Below are 19598 nucleotides of genomic sequence, written 5' to 3'. Positions count from 1 at the left end.
CTCCACCCATCACCACCATCACCACCTGATGCCTTCGTCTAGAACAACTAATGCCAAAGAACAAAGGGCAGCTTTTCACAACAACTTCTCTTCACCTCTTTGATTTGTCAGTTTAGACCAATACAAAGTAGAGACAAGGCTCCAGCTGCAGACAGTGACTGTCAACAATGCTTCTATCAAGGCGAGACCAGTATCTTCTGTAATGACTCTAAAAGCTGCACAAAAAATGCTGAGCGGGAGGGAAAAAGTTTGAGGTAAAACATACTTTTATATTATTACAAGGTGATCCACATAGGGAAATGAAGTCGTCACAGTAACCATGAAAACCTGGAATACATTATGAGCATTTAAATTCTATAGATACTACACACTTTACATATACAGGAAGTAACAACATGTTGTTGTTTTTTTTTTTGTAGTCATCATATCTATTCCGAGCACGCTTTATTTTCTAGCATGAATTTACCTGGTGCTGTCAGTGGTGGATAGTAACTGCATTTACTAAAGTATTGTGCTTAAGTAAGTAAGTGCCTAATTTGTGGCACTTTTACTTTACTTTTCTTTACTTGTCTTTTCTTTTCAGGCCACTTTCTAAAAAATTTGGCATAGAAAAAACGAATATAACATGATGTTTTAATATAAGTTGAACTACCCAACAGTATGTGCAAGTACAGCTAAAATGATTTACTGATTGACAGAAATTCATCGGTAGCTACTTTTAAAATACTTTCATTTATCATGTAAAAACATGTCATGGTTCAGCTTCAAAAACATTATATTGTCTGCTTTTTCTTTTAATTACTCTAATAGGTTTAATATATTTTGATAGTTTTTAGTTTTGGAGTGATGGACATAAAAAACACTGCAGGGTTCTGGGTAATTTTGATGACATTCATCAATATCTTATGAGTTTTTACAGAGCAAACAATCATTTGAATGATGTAGAAAATAATCATATTAGTCCATAATGAGAAAAATCATTAGTTGCAGTCCTGTACAAAATAGTTTAAAATGAGATCCACCTTAAACATCAAAATCCTACTTTCACTTTAATACATGAGTAATAGTAATCTAATGATATAACAGTCACAGCAGGGGACATTTTTTCTGCATTGAATACTTTTAGGCTGCTTTTTCCAGAATATGCTTACATATGTCTTTCTTCAAAGCAGGCCTTTTTTTGCTTGCGACAGAGTATTTCATCAGTGTGGTATTAGTGCTTTTACTAAAGTAAGGGACTGTTCTTTACTTATCAGAGGAGGGGGGTCAGCTGAGGTGTGACCCCACCATAAATCAGTTATTAGATTTTATAACTTACTGTTGATGTTTGAATATTAAAAGTTGAAGACAAAATCCTGGAGTTGAAAAAAGAATTGTGTATTGCCGTGCATGCTGATTAGTTAGTGAAAACAGTTTGAGTTTTTTTTTGGCCAGATTTTAAATGAGATGTAGAATAAAGTGATTTTGATGCAATATAACCTATATATTTTGAGCTCAGATTTATTTTTTTTCCGGACAGAAGCATTCTTCGCACATGATGTGTCCGAGGGTCATCAGAAATTTGAAAATCCAATGATTATTTCTGTTTTTACAGTTTCTGGCTGTAATAACTGGTCTAATTTTTAGCACTAATTGAAGCAGAAATGCCTTCCAATGGGTTTTGAAGGCATGTTTTTCTGTAAAATCTGTGGTAAAATTAATACAAATTACAACCATTTCAATTTTAATGCACCTCCCCTAAGCCAACAAAAAATATTTGTGTGGTAGTGAACGGTCCCTAAAGGATCTATACATTCTACACTTCTGGGTATATTATGTGCCTGCATTTGATCAACACAAGAGTCTATTTACTTATTTATTTAATGATATTCAGCATATGACACTTGTACCTACTTGTCTAATCGTGTCCTGAGGTTTCCAGCCTCAGCACACAAGCAAACCCAAACAACCCCCTCCTCCATCAGCTGATGACGGCGTATAGTGACAACGCTGAGCCTGGCAGGAAGTGCATCTTTGCCTCGCTGGAATATGAGGACACGAAGCTGTTTTAAACAAAACTACTGGGACATCAAACTAAACTTTTGACGGTAAAGTCACCGTGTCAGACACGAAACAAGTGTAACGTTACGGACATGTGTGGTTGTTGCCGTGTGCTGCTGCTTTTTCTGTTGAATACACAGTGTGTTTGGCTGCTAACGTTAGCTATCTCGTTAGCTTAGTGTTGTTGCTGGACGAAGTTGTGTATTCGCGTTATGTGTGATGATATCCCACAACATACGGATTATTAAACATTCTGACGATTGAAATTCACTTTTTAAGCTTGTCACAAAACAAAGTCAGCTAATAACACCAAAAAGCTAACGTTAGTAAGGTCAGAAGAGCCAAGCTTAGCAAGGTGTTGCTAGCAGATTTTGCTCCAGTGGGTTTCATACGAAACTTAATCGGAAACTTCTTCAGTTTAATGAAGCCTTGATTATTTTGCAACGTGCATATGTATCCTAACTTTGCTTATAATGTTATACGAATCAACAAAGTTCACTTGTGAATTCGGCATACATAAAACACGATATATCTAACAGCACTGGTTTTAAAACCAAAACCAAAACCATAACCGTCTACTCAAAATGCTAAGTTTTGTAGTGTGTTTTGGCTTAAGAGAACTGTGGGATTTAAATGGAAAACAGTTCCTTAAGTTGAAATCTTGTTGAAATAAGTCCAAATTTGAGTCTTTGTTGAATGCCGAAATGAAGAATAGATGCATTGATTCATTAAAAAAATATTTAAATGATATTTTATAAGGGTATGTCTGCCTGAGAGCCTGAGAACCTGAGTGACTTTAAATGTTAATGTTTTTAACCATATTTGGCATCTGACATCAAAACCCATCTGGCTGGCAACAATGAATAGTTAGCTTGATGTATATATTATCTAATGTAATAAAATGTCTCAGCAGGTTTTCATTTCAACACGTGTCTTAAAGTCTTAGAGTGCCTCAAAGTGAAACCAAAATTTTCTCATCAGTTGTAGAAAAGTTGGGAAATGGACAGTTACCCAAGAGGACAGCCATGGGGAAAGCTTGTCAAAGTAGACTCCAGTGAAACTGTCCTGCTTTTCAACAGAGAATGCACCATTGGCAGAAAAAAAGGTATGTTAAACTCTATATGTGTGTATTATGCAGTGAACAATCATGATATACCTTCATATTGAATCTTATGTCCTAAAACTGTTAACATATTTTACCTTGCTTTTAAAAACCTCTAAATGTGGCGATGCCTGTTAACAAAAGATCGTCCTGTCTGTAGCACAGACATTGCTGTCAGTGTCTGGAGCCTTTAAAACCTCCCCCTCGAAAACACAAAGCCTTCTTTAGTGCACCAAACTTAGACAGCCCCTTGTGATGATAACAAAAGGCGTCCATTGAGAACATGTGTGCAGAATATTAAGTAGATTTTTTTTGTATGGGTTTTTGCTTAAGAAAAGGTTAGGCCTATATTTCCCCCCATGTCTGCTTTGTTGTGGAGAGCTGCTGGGGTCTACTTTTTTTTTGCAGTGCAAATCAACAAGCCTTAATTGGTTAGCGTATGTCTGGGCAATAAAAGATTTTTTGAAAAGTCCACGCAACAAAGTTTGAGGTGAATCTCCTTGGTATGAGTTTGGAGCTTTAGGGCATTCATTTTAAATGGTAGACTAAAGATATAGAACCGTGTTGCACTATCAACCAGAATTGCGTAGATTTTATTTTGGAATGGTCAGAGGGGATAATAAGAAATGAACACAATCTGGTATCATACTCCCAAACTGATACATATCATCCATTACACTCCACCAACAGGGCCACTAAAAAGCTGAAGAAATCACACAGGTTCTATCTTAGAGCGTCATAGTAATCTGTATTATGTCTAGTCTGTGTTTTCATCATGGTGTGTTGTTATTTTGTTGGCAGGATGTTATCTGTCCTTCCCAGCCAACAAACTGGTCTCAGGGGAGCATTGCAAGATAGTGCAAGATGAAAGCTCAGGGCTGGTGTGGCTCGAAGACATGAGGTACTACAAATTCAATTAAACAAACCATATGTTGAGAAGGAAGACTGCACTTTCATTTTTAGAGCTCTTCAAAACACATTTCCTCTCATAAAGCAAACACGTGACCTTTTACATTGTAGAGTGACACATGCGATTGCTTGTCTGTTTGTGTGTAGCACTAATGGCACAGTGATCAACATGTCCAAACTGGTAAAGAAGCAAACTCACATGCTGCAGAGCGGTGATGTCATCTACTTTGTGTACAGGAAAAGCGAACCGGAACAAAGTGAGTTGATCATTTTGATTGCCATGAGAACAATGTTTAAAGCTATAGTGCATAACTTCTACAGGTCCGTAAATGTCCGTTTCACCCAAGCCACTACTAGAAGAGATGACACAATGCTAATTAAGCTGATCGGCTCCTCTAACATCTTGCGGTACTTTTCAGTATATGTCATTTTTAGTATGCGTGTAGACCGGCGACATTCCTGCGCTGGCACACAGGAAATGCTTCCTCACAACAAGAAGGGAGGGGAAGGAAGAGCAGAGAGTCTCATAGCAAGAGGTAGAGCACAGCTAGAAAGAGAAAGCAACATGGCGAGGAAGCGGCCGAGACACGGTTCAGAAGTGGATCCTGTGTTACTCTGTGTACATGGAAGTGCCGCCAGCTTTTTAGTTGTAATAACGCATTATCCGCTGGGAGGCGACAGAAGTTACGCACTATAGCTTTAAATAAATGTATAAGAAGAACAGACAAACATCTTCTCTTGTCGCCCTGCAGATGTTGCATATGTTTACCACGCAATCAAAACTGAGCAAGCTATTGCACAACATAGTTGTGGTAAGTAGCCAGGTAATTTCCCATGACTCCTCTACTGAATGCAACCACCTTTTTTCCACAGCTATATTGTGCCTCAGTGCTAACCCACACCCTATATCTAAACTTCAGACACAGAAAGCTCAGCCCACAGTCTCGCTCCTGTTCCACCTTCAGAGATGTCACTCTCTGTGGAGCCTGTAATTCTCACAAAAGCTCCTCGTGATCCGACTCAGGAGGAACCTCAGCCCTCCACCTCCACTTCCCACTTCTGTATTGGGAGCCCCGTTACTTCTGGTTCTGTGGCAACCACAGCCTGTCCTGCCTCCGGTAGGTCTCTAACACATTGTCAAATAGCAGTGACCTTCAGCTTTCTCTCTGGAAATGAACAACACTTTACCTTTAATATACATTACACATATACCTTGCTATTGTTTCTTAATTTATAATATAGTTTATGTAGATGAATGCTTATTGATGATGATTATCTACAGCATGTTTGAGTTCCTGTGGTGGGATGAGTGCTCTGTTTATGTTCTGGTCTATTTCTTGACTGGGAGCTGTGACTTCCCAGAGCCTCAGGTGGTTGCCTGGTAACCTCATGGTGATGCCAATACCCCGGGTCCTACCCCATACCCATGATTTTTTATTTGTCTAAAATAGGAGTGGTTGATATGGTATTAAACTAATATCATGATATTACAGAGTATTTACTAGAATACTATAGTAATACTAATATAATTGTGATAAAATAATTTCAGCTAGTGTGGTGAGATGTATCCAGTTAGCTCCTGCATTGTGTGTCAGTGTGATAGATGGTGGATTCACAGGATGTTAGAGGAGCAGACAGAGAGGCAGAGCTGTGGCTCTGATCATGGTCACTGATGGACACAGACCTGCTGATGTTAGTCAGCTGATCAGTACTGAGCTTTAAACTCAGACTGTGTTGGGCAAAATGTATCCAGCTTGTGATTATCACACTATCTTCAGCCAGTCTCTTCTCATCTGCTTTGTGCATTGACTGTTTTTTTTCCTAGCCAAATTCCCAACTGACAGTGATTAAATGAGCCAATCCCTTCACTTTTCCCAACCTTTAAAAACTTACAAGGTTGTTTTATAATTTACGCCACACTGGGACATGCAGCTCTGATTAATTACCCGCTGAATGACATATGATTGATTGAACTAAGATCAGTCACTCGCAACTCGTCTCCCGGTAATGTACTTGCTAGATTAAGAAGTAAGTGTCCTCTGTTGTGAGTGTTGCTCTTTTGGTGAAGTCCTTGTTATCAAACACCGTCCATGCTATAGAAGTGGCTCCTTTTGTAGAACCAACTCCTCCACAGTCAAGCTGGTATATGACACACCCTTTTCAACTAAATCCTTCCATTATATAGATACAGTACATCAGTGCAAGCAGTTTTAAGATGTTAACGTATTTATCCCTGGTCTGTTGTTCATCCATCCTATCAGGCCAAGTTAAAGATGCTGCCCCAGCACATGAAGAAGACGTGGACAACATGGAGCCAAAAAGCAAGAGGAGGAAAACTGATAATGGTAAGTTCTCTTACCTGTAGATTAACTTGGTTTTTCTTGATTCCTCACATTAGAATTTGGGCCCTATTTTTGAGGCAGCACAACAACCAGTGCAAGCAGCATTTCTGACCATTTGAGGTTTGCCTAACCTTGAAATTTGCTTGTCTGTGGTATTTTTGTGCAGAGAGTATAGTGCTCAGGTGGGAGGAGAGGTGCAAACAGTTGGAAAGCTACCACATTGCTGATTTTATCAACACTAGCAAACTAAATTCTTGTAGCAAATACACCAAAAAGGACAAAATAATGCTTTAAATGCAAATTAATTAGGTAAATTAACTCACCAGCCAGTAGATGCATTTAAAGCATCATAAAACAGCATGTACTGTGCTTAGATTAGGAATGCCAGTATGCATTCTGCCTTTACCAATCTTACAGTGTCTTGTACTGTATCTTGTATCTTTTCCAGTAGCTTTACACTATATGAGAAGCTTCTCCTTCAGTTTATTAAATTCCTGCAGCATCTGAAGGGAGCAGGACTGTTCAATCTGCAGCCTCTGATTAAAGAAGTGCCACGCCAGAGCACAGTGCCATTACACACAGCCGTCCACTGTGATTAGCTTTGTTAAATCACCTGCAAATGACAGTAGGCCTCTACAGAATACCTCGTATTGTGCCTATGCGTGAAACAACAAATTATGGGGACTCATTAATCCTGTGTGAATGAATCATGAATCCAGCTGTTTCAGAGCTATGAGACGAGTAATGTGACTGGCTTAGAGTGTATTTATTAATCACCACACTGTTTTATCTACATGGCACCTCAGCCAGACCTTTGGCACTCTGGACTGCTGCACATACATGAACCAAAATAGCAGGTCCACTTGGAGATACCCACACAGTCTGTGCACCCAAGACCAACCACTTTGCAGTGGTCGTTGCACTTGAACAGATAAAGTGGGGACCTTTATGTATATCCAGAGCTGTACTTACTTTACTTGTTCCAACCCCAAAAACATGCCTGGAAGGTTTTTGTAAGCCAAACCAGACAACTTCCAAAAACTCAGTGTAGCATGTTAACATACAGTTCTTGTGTTTACAGATAAAGATTATGATTTGGACTTGCCACACACCTCCAGTACAGAAGTGGTTGGTTCAACTAAGGGGAGTCTTCTGTCGAAACCGCCAGTGGAAGGGACTAAGACGGACAAGATGGAGGAGAGCCTGACATGTGTTATCTGTCAGGACCTACTGCATGACTGTGTCAGGTAAGATCTCAGGAAAACTGAAGTCTGTACAGATATACACGGCTGAGGGCTTGAATGCTACACTGAACAAAAATAAAAACGCAACACTTTTGTTTTTGCTCCCATTTTTCATGAGCTGAACTCAAAGATCTAAAACATTTTCTATATACACAAAAGACCATTTCTCACAAATATTGTTCACAAATCTGTCTAAATCTGTGTTAGTGAGCACTTCTCCTTTGCCGAGATAATCCATCCCACCTCACAGGTGTGGCATATCAAGATTCTGATTAGACAGCATGAATATTGCACAGGTGTGCCTTAGGCTGGCCACAATAAAAGGCCACTCTGAAATGTGCAGTTTTGCTTTATTGGGGGGGTCTGGGGGGGTCAGAAAACCAGTCAGTATCTGGTGTGACCACCATTTGCCTCACGCAGTGCAACACATCTCCTTCGCATAGAGTTGATCAGGTTGTTGATTGTGGCCTGTGGAATATTGGTCCACTCCTCTTCAATGGCTGTGCGAAGTTGCTGGATATCGGCAGGAACTGGAACACGCTGTTGTATACACCGATCCAGAGCATCCCAAACATGCTCAATGGGTGACATGTCCGGTGAGTATGCTGGCCATGCAAGAACTGGGATGTTTTCAGCTTCCAGGAAATGTGTACAGATCCTTGCAACATGGGGCCGTGCATTATCATGCTGCAAAATGAGGTGATGGTCGTGGATGAATGGCACAACAATGGGCCTCAGGATCTCGTCACGGTATCTCTGTGCATTCAGAATGCCATCAATAAAATGCAGCTGTGTTTGCTGTCCATAACATACGCCTGCCCATACCATAACCCCACCTCCACCATGGGCCACTCGATCCACAATGTTGACATCAGCAAACCGCTCACCCACATGACGCCACACACGCTGTCTGCCATCTGCCCTGAACAGTGAAAACCGGGATTCATCCGTGAAGAGAACACCTCTCCAACGTGCCAGACGCCATCAAATGTGAGCATTTGCCCACTCAAGTCGGTTACGACGACGAACTGCAGTCAGGTCGAGACCCCGATGAGGATGACGAGCATGCAGATGAGCTTCCCTGAGATGGTTTCTGACAGTTTGTGCAGAAATTCTTTGGTTATGCAAACCGATTGTTGCAGCAGCTGTCCGCGTGGCTGGTCTCAGGCGATCTTGGAGGTGAACATGCTGGATGTGGAGATCCTGGGCTGGTGTGGTTACACGTGGTCTGCGGTTGTGAGGCCGGTTGGATGTACTGCCAAATTGTCTGAAACGCCTTTGGAGACGGCTTATGGTAGAGAAATGATTCAGTTCATTCAATTCACGGGCAACAGCTCTGGTGGACATTCCTGCATTCAGCATGCCAATTGCACACTCCCTCAAAACTTGCGACATCAGTGGCATTGTGCTGTGTGATAAAACTGAACATTTTAGAGTGGCCTTTTATTGTGGCCAGCCTAAGGGACACCTGTGCAATAATCATGCTGTCTAATCAGCATCTTGATATGCCACACCTGTGAGGTGGGATGGATTATCTCGGCAAAGGAGAAGTGCTCACTAACACAGATTTAGACAGATTTGTGAACAATATTTCAGGGAAATGGTCTTTTGTGTACGTATAGAAAATGTTTTAGATCTTGAGATCAGCTCATGAAAAGTGGGAGCAAGAACAAAAGTGTTGCGTTTATATTTTTGTTCAGTGTACTTAGTGGTCTTGTAAGGCTCTTTGCATGCATGCAGCATGTCCACTAAATACCAGTGGTGTGTGAGTTTTAATTCTAAGTCTCTTGTTTTAGCTTGCAGCCTTGCATGCATGTCTTCTGTGCTGCCTGCTACTCAGGCTGGATGGAGCGTTCTTCTCTTTGCCCCACCTGCCGCTGCCCTGTGGAGAGGATTCGTAAGAACCACATCCTCAACAACCTGGTGGAGGCCTACCTCATCCAGCACCCAGGTTTGCACAGATAAAGACCATTTTGATAGTATTTAACATGTTGGCACTTAATTTTATTCATAATGCCAGCATGTTATGCCTTTGACGAAGAAAGAATGGCATGTAAGCAAGACCTACTTACCTAGTATAATGGCTCTGTATACATCTGTGTGTCCCTCTTTCTTCCACAGAGAAGTGCCGCAGTGAGGAGGACCTGAAGAGCATGGACAGCCGGAACAAGATAACTCAGGACATGTTGCAGCCAAAAGTTGAGCGCTCTTTCTCAGATGAGGAGGGCAGTTCAGATTATCTCTTTGAGCTCTCTGACAATGACAGCGACTCCTCAGACATCAGGTAAGATCTGATAGTTTGTATCTGTAGTAAAGCAGTGTTCATTTTGGCACCAGACTTTGGTTAGTTTACGTTACGTTACTAACAGACTAAAATATGTCTAACAATGTGTTGCCTGGGCAATGATTTAAAAAAGTCTCTTTAAAATTAGATATGTACAATATCTAAAATGAAAACAGTTAACACATTGTTGAAGGATAATAATCACAAGTTCTGAAAATATTCACATCTATGGTGTGTGTTAATGAAAAAAACACCATTCACTTAACTATGAAAAACAGTTGTCATCAGAATATCGTGACACAATAAAAATTTGGGAGCCTGTTTTCTCATTTACTGAATAACACCTCCACGTGATGATTTTCTGTTGTGTTTTGTCCCCAGTCAGCCTTTAGTGATCTGCAGACAGTGTCCTGGCTACAGGAGGGACGTCAGTCAGGTGCTGTTTGCTACAGGTTCAAACTATTGGCTCCCTGGCCTGCCAGCTCCACCACTTATACCTCCTCCACCCAAACCAGCAACTGAGGAGGGATCTGCAAAGCCCACAGGGGAGCAGCCTTCAACATCCTCTGACATCCCCTCAGGTGATTATAGTTACAGATGAGCTCAGTAACTAAAGTTAAATATGTCACTAAATGACAAATTGCTGGGTGCAGCATCCTGTTACCAAAATTCAAGAAGTAAAGTGTGTTATTTAATTGGAAAATGCATGTGAAAGCAGGCTTCAGCACAACTGTGAGGATCCTCCTGCTTTCCATTCATACCTTAATGTCTTTGCTCCTGTCTAAAACCTTTTTCTGCTCCCATCCTGTCCGCAGCTCCTCAGGAGTATCGCTGCCCCCCTCAGGGCTGCCATCTCATCTGCACCTGCTGCCTCCAGCCAATGCCAGACAGACGGGCTGAGCTAAACAGCGAGCAGGTCACTGCTCAACAATGTGAGCAGTCCTTGTTATTCCCTCTGCAGAGATGTAATGTAATGTAGTTAATACAATTATACTGTCATGCAGAAAACTGCATGTAACTAGAGTGAAATAGAAATTCAGTTAGAACTAATTGAAATTTATAGGTAGTACAAGCCACCTGGTGCTGGTATATCTTAAATTGCGTAAGGCTTTTCAGTATAAATCTATGTTAAATATACATACATTTAGTACTTTAAGTTCATGTAAAATCAGCTGATAATTAAAGCACAGATAGGCGTATGGATAGGTTGTTGCACAAACCCCATTATACACCTCGTATACATGATGTGCTGTGTGTTGGCAGGTGTGCTGTGCCAGCGACCATTCTGTCATATGTACTGGGGTTGCCAGAGGATTGGCTGTCAAGGCTGTCTGGCTCGATTCAGCGGTATGTATCTGTTTCAGAAAAACAGCCTCAGGGGGATTTCCACTGTGAGGCGTAATGCTGGGTTGTAGGCTTCGACCACTATGGGATTTTTTTTTTTTCTGATTGTAACATTTCTTTTTAATTGAAGGAGCTGATTCACAAATGGTGTCCAAATGAAATATCTGTAATTGTGATGATTGTCAGCCTCAGATAATGAGCACTCTGTGTATCTGACAAAATGTTATTAGCTGATTGTAAAACTATAATGAAACATTTTCCTGCATAAATGTATGAAGCATGTCACAGCAGAATATATGTAGGTGTTTTCCTTTTACAATAAGCCCAGTGTAGCATGTACACATGTAATCACTAAATGTGCATTATATGTGAGGTATCTGACCTTGACCTTGAGTGATAATCATGTAATAACAAGACACAGTGTTAAATTAATAGCTTCATACACTGTTCAGCAGTATTGCTGTAACTCAGTGACTTTGTATCAGTGTGGAAGAAACATATGCTTTAGCAGCTCAGATAAAGTTAGACTTCAGCTTCCAGAGCTCATGTATCTCTGTACAACAAAGGTGCAGCTCAGGAGTTCAAACCTGCAACCTTCAAACATTTGCTGAGATATAGCTTCTCAGATATCTGTTTGTACTGCTAATTTATGTGTTGTAATTTACAAAATCTTTCATAGTTAAATTCTACTTTTTTTCAGAGCTCAATCTGACAGACAAATGCCTGGATGGTGTGCTGAACAACAATAACTATGAATCAGAGATCCTTCAGGTAAAATGGACTATCTGTGCATATCAAATATTCCAATGATTTTTCTCTTTTTTTTTTCAGTTATTTATTTGGATTTTAGAATGCATTACATGATTAGGTCAGGGGGTAGGGCTTACTGTTATAACCTGTCCTGGGTGTTTGATTCTGACAGGGGCAACTGCTGACAAAATATTTTCCTTCATGAATTTCTAAGACACTTTAGATCTGTGCATTCACTAAACTTTGCTACTCTAAGCTAAATATGCTCTCCAGATTACTAAATGGCAGCCTTATCAACTAAAGCTAAAATGGACGTAGCCACCGTGACATCACCCATTGGTTTATGGACTCCCATTTTGAAGCCTTGAGTTTGGCATTTTGGCCGTCGCCATCTTGGATTTTAGGAGCCAGAATTGACCATAGTGGATGAGAGGTTGAAGCTGTGGAGGAGTTAGGGGTGGAACTTTAAGTCTTAATAAAATGTAAACGGGGGAGTTATATAAAAATTCATTGCCTGTACAGTTGTCATGAAGGGAGAAATTAGCTATAGAGACCAAAAACATGTTTATTCACTTTTGGAGCCAGCCTCAAGTGGCCATTAGTTAAACTGCAGTTTTTGGCACTTCCTCATTGGCTTCATTTTTCAGCCTCAGAGGTTGCCGCTTGCTTACAACCCATGCAACAGATGTGTGATACTTCAAATTCACGTTTCCACCTAGTGTCATATGTGATGTTAAGATTCTCTTTCCATCCGTCTTCCAGAACTACCTGTCCTCCAGAGGGAAGTCGTGGAGAGATCTACTCCAGGAGTCTTTGCAGGCCTTACAGCAGAGAAACTACTCTCTGTCAGGTAAACCTTCAGTACCTTCATCAGTAAGCTGTGGACTTTCAACTCCACACTGATTGTTAATATTCCGTCCTTCTTCGCTCTGTCCCCGTCAGATCCTCGTATCTCTGCCGATGTCATCCTGTGCTTCTGCTGCGGCCTGCGAGCATTCAAGGAGCTGGCCTACAAATACAGACAGAACATCCTTCCAACTGAACTGCCAGGTCAGACAGACCAAAATCATGTTTTTTCATAACCATTTTTAATGCCATTCACCTTTGTGGACAACTTGTACATAAAAGGGGTTTAGACTTTTTGTTATATGTCATGGTAACTGTAAAAACTTAATTCGACGTTTGTTCCTCAGCTACTGTAACATCTCGTCCCGACTGTTACTGGGGACGCAACTGTCGTACGCAGGTGAAGGCACATCATGCAGTGTAAGTCTTTTTACATTCAAAGCACCACAAGTCTTAGATCTGCCCTCTAGTGGTTATATGGTGGAACTGTAGATTTAACTGACAACAATAGCCCTTTTTAGATAGGAATTGTGCAAATTTGCAGGAAAGCCCAATCAGTCTTTTTTTCAGCATTGGCAGTATAAAAACAAAATCGGGGAGTGCAGCAAAATGCCGCCTACCTACTTTTGTTTATACAGAATGTGCCTTTTTCGGAGCAATGGGGGGTGTGAGCAAGTAACAAAATGTGTAGCTCAGCGTGTGACGTAAACAGTGACGTGGGAAGGAAGCCGCGGCTGGTCAGTCCTTTGGCAATTCTCTCGTAAGTCAGCCCGTCCTTCACTGTTCCCGTCATCTGACGGTTAATGGCCTCTTCATTTGCGAAGGCAAGGAAGGCGCGCAATTCCTTGTCTCCCCAGTTGCTCATCTTTACAGTGTCTGTCAGGTTTGCGTTTCCCTCTTGCTACTAGCTGCTCGCTAATTCCTGCTATCAACTGTTTCCTGTTTATCCACTGCCAATGGGTCGCACGTGCGGCATCATCAACAGCTCCTCCCACGAGTCTTCAACAGCCCCTCACGTTGTGGAAGGCTGCCTCGGTCTGTTTAAACTAAAGGGGTTCCACCAATATGACTACCCTACGAGGCGGAAAATTGGGCACCTCAGATCAACTCGCCAATCCGGCTCTGTGTGTCTAAACGCTTGCAGCTTGCCGGCAAAACGGCCCAACATTCGCGGAAAATCTGGCAGTGTAAAAGGGGCTAATGAAACTGCATAATTGGCTCAAATTTTGTCTGCATCAGTGATGATATGTTTCCTTGTGTGACAAATGTCAAATCTTTAAATTCTGCAGTATATCGCTTCTCTTCTGTATCAACGAATTGACTTTGTCTTACTTCTCTACTATACTGTTTGTTTATCTGTAGCCATAATTTGTAGTTTAAAAAAAAATGCTGACCAGTGAACAGCACAGACCCATCTGGAGTGATTGTCCATTATACATACTGTAGTGGGCCCCACCTGCGTGCAGCCATCAAAAGCAGCATGTACTGTAACACAAACAGATAATACTTCATCACTGAATGTCATGTATTGACATGTTTTAAGGAATGACACAGTTGTCAGAGCCGCAGTTTTTTTCACTTGTACTTAACATATTTATTGTGGATATTTTGGATAGACTTCTGGGTATTAACAGACACTCATTTTGAAAGGTCACACATATTCCTCAAGCCAGCTGGGTGGATATCAACGATGCATTTTTTGTGCCATTGTTGAGTCGTAAACGTGTTGTGATCACAGTTCTGACTATACCTCAGAGACACCGGGTGTTTGCCCTTTGCATGTTGTTTACTTATTAACCACTAGAGGGAGTTCTTGTATTAATTTGTTTCCACAGTTCGCTGTGTCTGCTGTCAGACCTGTATTAGATGCTTCATGTCACCTCATCTCTTTGGTTTTGTGTTTTCACATGCAGCACTCAATTGATGTTCTTTCTTTTCTTTGTCTTAATTTCAGGAAATTCAACCATATATGTGAGCAGACGCGTTTCAAGAGCTGAAGGAGCAGAGCGGTTTGTTTCTCCACCGAAGTGTCAAATGTAGATACCTGAGCATCTCGTAGACATGACCTTGTTAAGTTTTTTTTGTGTCCATCGTAGCTAACTGCCTTCCAAATGTTATGCAATAACCTAATGCAGAAATTACAATCAGTATCCATTTACAGTAGTGATCAGTGTCTTCCCCGACACAGGGCTGTGTGAAATAATGCTATGCACAATAACATTAAAGTTCAATGTTTACTAAGGGTTTAAGCTGCTTTTCAGAGTGACGACCTGTGAGGGCATTTAACACCAGCCACCATCTAAATTTAGATCAATTTTGTCTGTGGCTCATGCGTTTGTGTGTTCTACCAGGTAAACAACGACCAACTGTTGGGAGTAATGTATTTGTTTGTTAAAAATGCTTCCTAACATGTCCTTCAGCCTATGTGACAAAAATGTTTTCTCAGATTAAGAGCGAGTGAGGCAATCTCTGTGGATTAAGGCCATTTATGTACAATTGCACATGTTGGTGAGCATGTTTGATATTAAGTTCTCCTCCAGTCATGGTAGCTGAGGCTCAGACCACCTAATGTACATTTACCTTGTTTATATCTTATTTTATGTTTATATTTTTCAGTCTTATGACATGCTGAGATAAGAATCCAGGACTTCCTCCATAATGCTGATGAAAATTAACTAAATATCCAACCTTTAAACTTAATTATAAAGTGTAAATGTCTCACCACCTTCCAGAGACTTCTCGTTTTGCCGGGTCATTGCTGTGTTCCCAGACGAAGGCATAAAGCCATGTCAAAACCACACATATGTACAAGAGTAGATTCATAATCCCATGTGATATTTGTAGAGGATTGGAAAGGGGATCAATGTTTTGTAACGCTGTCAGAGGGCACGGGGGCCTCTGCTGTATGCTTTGCTCCGGATAATCATCTCCAAGGTGATTAACGTAGTGTAGTGGGAGACACTTTCTCCCAGCCTTGTAGTAAGGGATAAGCTTTGATGAAATGCACAGTTACTCCATGTAAATTCTTGAGAGGAAAAAAAAAGTTTGCACTCCAGGGAACCAGTAATGGTTAGATATGCTGGAGGTGATGTTCCTGTGGTGGCGTCAGCCCATAGAGTAGAGTTTTACAGGATACACTCGCAGAACCAGCAGTTTATACTATCATGCCAATAGAGAGGCAGAGTCCCTCCTCTTCAGGTGTTTAGAAAAAAAAAATGTACGGTAGAGACACATATTTTTTTTATCCTGTTTGAATTGTGCCATGAATTACACACATATTTGGTAATTTAAAAGGTAATTTTGCAAGTCAAGAAAGTTGCAGTTTGTTATAGCTTTGTTGTACTACCATTTAGTTTTCCACACACATATGATGTTATCTTACCTGATGTGTTTATTCAGTGACTCCTGGTCTTTTTATCAGCCAGGAGGCGAAAGAATGAGCAAGACCTGTTGCTTGTGTGATTACATCCCGCTGTGAAACCATGGCTGTATCATTAAGTTGGATTTTATAATTGCTTATCTCGGCTCGAGGAAAGCCTTACAAATATAAAACCTCCACTGATCAAAAATTCATAATAGAAAGAGTTATGAGCCTTGTTTACAGTTTAAGATGTCCTATCAAACGTTTACTGATGTCTCTTGTATGAAGGTGGTCCACGGGGAAAATGCTTTTTTTGGGCGCAGGGAATTTTATTGCTGCAATACCGCAAGTGGCCACTGGGAAAAACACAGGCATAGCCTCAGCGAGTGACTGTTAGGACGTTACTTACACAACTTGTGAAGTCTTTCTAATTAAATATTTTCAGTGTTATATTTCTTTATCTTTATCTTTTAAAGTGTCATACATCATAAGCGTGATTCATGGCCCAATTCAGATGTGATAAAAAGATTATTTGTCTCTCACTATTAGTTACTGTACATATATTTTTTAAAAATAAGGTCCCATGGTGGTCCACCAGAAGGGGAGGAGCTTCGCCTCTTCATACAAACTCAACAGTAGCTTATTTTGTTGTCATTTATGTTGTGATAGAGGTTTATTCAGACAGTAGATTTTTCTGTTTGGTTAGATTTCCTCTGGTTCCTCAGGTACACAAAGCTGCTGTCTTGTTGGTTTAATTGTAGGTGAACAATGTTCGGTGGTTAGTTAAAAAAAAAAAAATCAGTGTTAACATGTCACTGAACAGTCATGTTGAATCTAATGACCTCTCATTTATGACTATCATCACCCAAGTGTCAGTTAGTCCCCATCATGCAAACATGCACACTTAGTAATAATGTCTACTGTAAAAATAGACAAATCAGCCTTTGCTTTTAGGTTATTATTTAGGTTAATCAAATGAGTACATCCGGACATTAGTTTCAAGAGGCCTTATTACATATTGAAGCATGAAGTCTTGATTTTTTTTTTTTTTTTTTTTGTATGTTCACTATTGTTAGTGTGTAGAAAATGCTGGTGGAGAATGGGGGAGCGGGCCCTGACTTTGGCCTTGAGTCGATTTATAAGAATACGCACTAAAGATGTCTAAACTTGTTTGCTAGATGTGTTTATATTGTACAGCTATGAGGATATTTGCACATAACTCATCTCACACAAATGAAAAGGCCTCTTTTTAAGTCTATAAGCGTCTGATATGAACCGAACATCTTTGAAGGGCCATCTTCATACAGTGTATGGCTTACAATATCTGATGTGTAATCATATGAAGAGTTTCATTCCAAAATGATATGTACATCATCATAAAAAAGGCAACGTAAAATGTAACTTCTTCAAAGGATATCCTTGATAGTTTAATAAAATGATATGCATTTTGGATGATATAGTGTTAGTAATATGGGTTCAGTATGTGTTGTTTGGGAATGTAGCACATCATATTTTTAAGTGTTGGTGGCAAGATGGGATTGTGAATGGACACTTTCCTGGCCTCTGCCTTAGCGCAATTAATTTGTGGTGTTAGTTAGATGCTTTAGGTGTTCCTTTTTTTTTTTTTTACCCCCTGAGTCATGGTGGGTCCACACTGGCATTCCTTAGCGGCTCAGGCCCTCAGCAAAAGCCCAGTCGATCCCCCGACAGAGTGGCTGAGTTTTAATTATTCCCTACCGGAGATCTGGGCACCCTAAGCCAACAACAGTCCCAAGCCGCCCCAATCAGGAATTGGTAATAAAGAGGCTTTGGAGGAGTGCTTTGCAGTCTCCCTGGGGTGGGGAGTGGGAGGGCATGTTGTATACTAAGGCAAATATTTACTCACTATGTGTGCAAAAGTCTGAACCAGGCTGCTCAGCAGTATGGAAGAGGCAGGTTTCATTCTACCTCATCACAACTCCCAGCGATATGGGAGACTGAACAAGCATCAGTCACATTCACATCAGTCCTTACTGATGCCTGTAAACTTTGTATGCAATGCACTATTTCAACAGTTAGTCTAGACTATAATCAACTTCTAGTTTAATCACTATAGAGTAAAACTAGGCACATTAAAAAAAATTGAGGACGTGTTTGACAAATATATTTGATAAATGCCTCTTTACCCTGTATGTTACTCTGTAGTATTAGCGATGCTAAGATTGTCTTTGAAATAAATAAAGATCTGCCCGCTTATCTGGACAAATTAAGACTGATTGAGCTATCTGTAGAAACTGACTTGTGTTTGTCAATACCTTAAAGGTCCCCCTCCACTTTGCTCACTGTTAACCCTTACCTGGATGTAAGAATGATGTATGCTTGACACTAGAAGGCTGCTTTCATTTTCATCTGCTGATTGGAATGTTTCTGTGTTCTTAAATCTAAGTTTAAGACATGTCCATTTGAGCAGGATTTTGTGACATCAGTTAATTAAAGAGCCAATCGTTGTCCAAAATGCAGCTTAAGCACGCCTTACATAAAACGACTCTTGTCTGAATTAAAATCAGGAGTTTTACTTCATTTAGTGTGCGCACCCGTGATCTTGGTTATTTGGTGTGAGGTACTCATAAAACTCAGTCCAAGCTGTCTTAAGTCAGGTTTTTTCTCATTTTCTTTAGTGAGGAATCTTAATTTTTGATACAGTTTGCCTCTCACTTCCATGGTCTCTTCTCACTGAAATAATGCAGCTAACCAGCAGAGGCTGGTAGCAAGTTGAGGCAACAAAATCCAAAATGTAAATGTTGTACACAAATACAATTTATCTTTATGAATTATATGGATCCAAATCAATGCATTTTAGGTTGTGTTTCTAGAGTTAAGCATTTTTGTGTACATGTAAGGAATTTTTAATATGTCATATTTCTTAAAGGGCGTTTAGTGTAATATTTTCCACCAGGAGCAGAATGGGAAATAATTTCAAAAGAAATCTAGTAGTGTTGCAAATAGTGACCCCGTGAGAGCCCTAGTCTTTGCAAAATCTTGAGCTCCAACTTAAAACTTGTCTGAAGATGTTAGAGGGTGTCACACTTTAGTCTTTCCAAAGTCTTGTCATGTATGGCAGGCATTATCTGAAACCCCCCAGCACACACAAACTGAACATGGGCTTTTCAGTGAAAGAGAAGACATCTTGTGTCCGGAGGTGAAATAATAATAATAATAATAATAATAAAAAAGGGGCATATTCATAGGTTCTGGATTTTTCAATGAGAGAGTAGTTAAGTTAGCTGGATTTAATCAGACACAAATTTTTTAAAGCAGATTATTATGTGTTAAAATGTGCGGAGAGGATCTTTCAGTTCTGGTAATAAGAATGCAGGGTAGCAAATTCTGCCATCTG

At 40.4% G+C, this 19598-nt stretch overlaps 1 protein-coding gene across 1 annotated transcript; it reads left to right on the top strand.

Annotated features, from left to right (window-relative positions):
* The first annotated feature begins 1952 nt into the window (after positions 1 to 1952).
* Positions 1953 to 19342, top strand: chfr (checkpoint with forkhead and ring finger domains, E3 ubiquitin protein ligase). Its single transcript, XM_033619655.2, has 18 exons — positions 1953 to 2087; positions 3022 to 3145; positions 3944 to 4043; positions 4199 to 4308; positions 4804 to 4863; positions 4972 to 5169; positions 6313 to 6396; positions 7475 to 7640; positions 9434 to 9588; positions 9759 to 9921; positions 10303 to 10502; positions 10737 to 10853; positions 11185 to 11268; positions 11966 to 12036; positions 12778 to 12865; positions 12958 to 13065; positions 13209 to 13281; positions 14816 to 19342. The coding sequence occupies exons 2-18, from the start codon at positions 3040 to 3042 to the stop codon at positions 14856 to 14858; spliced, it is 1926 nt and encodes a 641-aa protein (XP_033475546.2). The 5' UTR covers positions 1953 to 2087; positions 3022 to 3039; the 3' UTR covers positions 14859 to 19342.
* Positions 19343 to 19598: the final 256 nt, after the last annotated feature.

Source organism: Epinephelus lanceolatus, chromosome 9 (assembly GCF_041903045.1).
Source record: "Epinephelus lanceolatus isolate andai-2023 chromosome 9, ASM4190304v1, whole genome shotgun sequence".
NCBI classification, from domain to species: Eukaryota; Metazoa; Chordata; class Actinopteri; order Perciformes; family Serranidae; genus Epinephelus; species Epinephelus lanceolatus.
The sequence above is the reverse complement of the archived record's forward strand: the minus strand, read 5'-3'. Positions and strand labels throughout refer to the sequence as shown.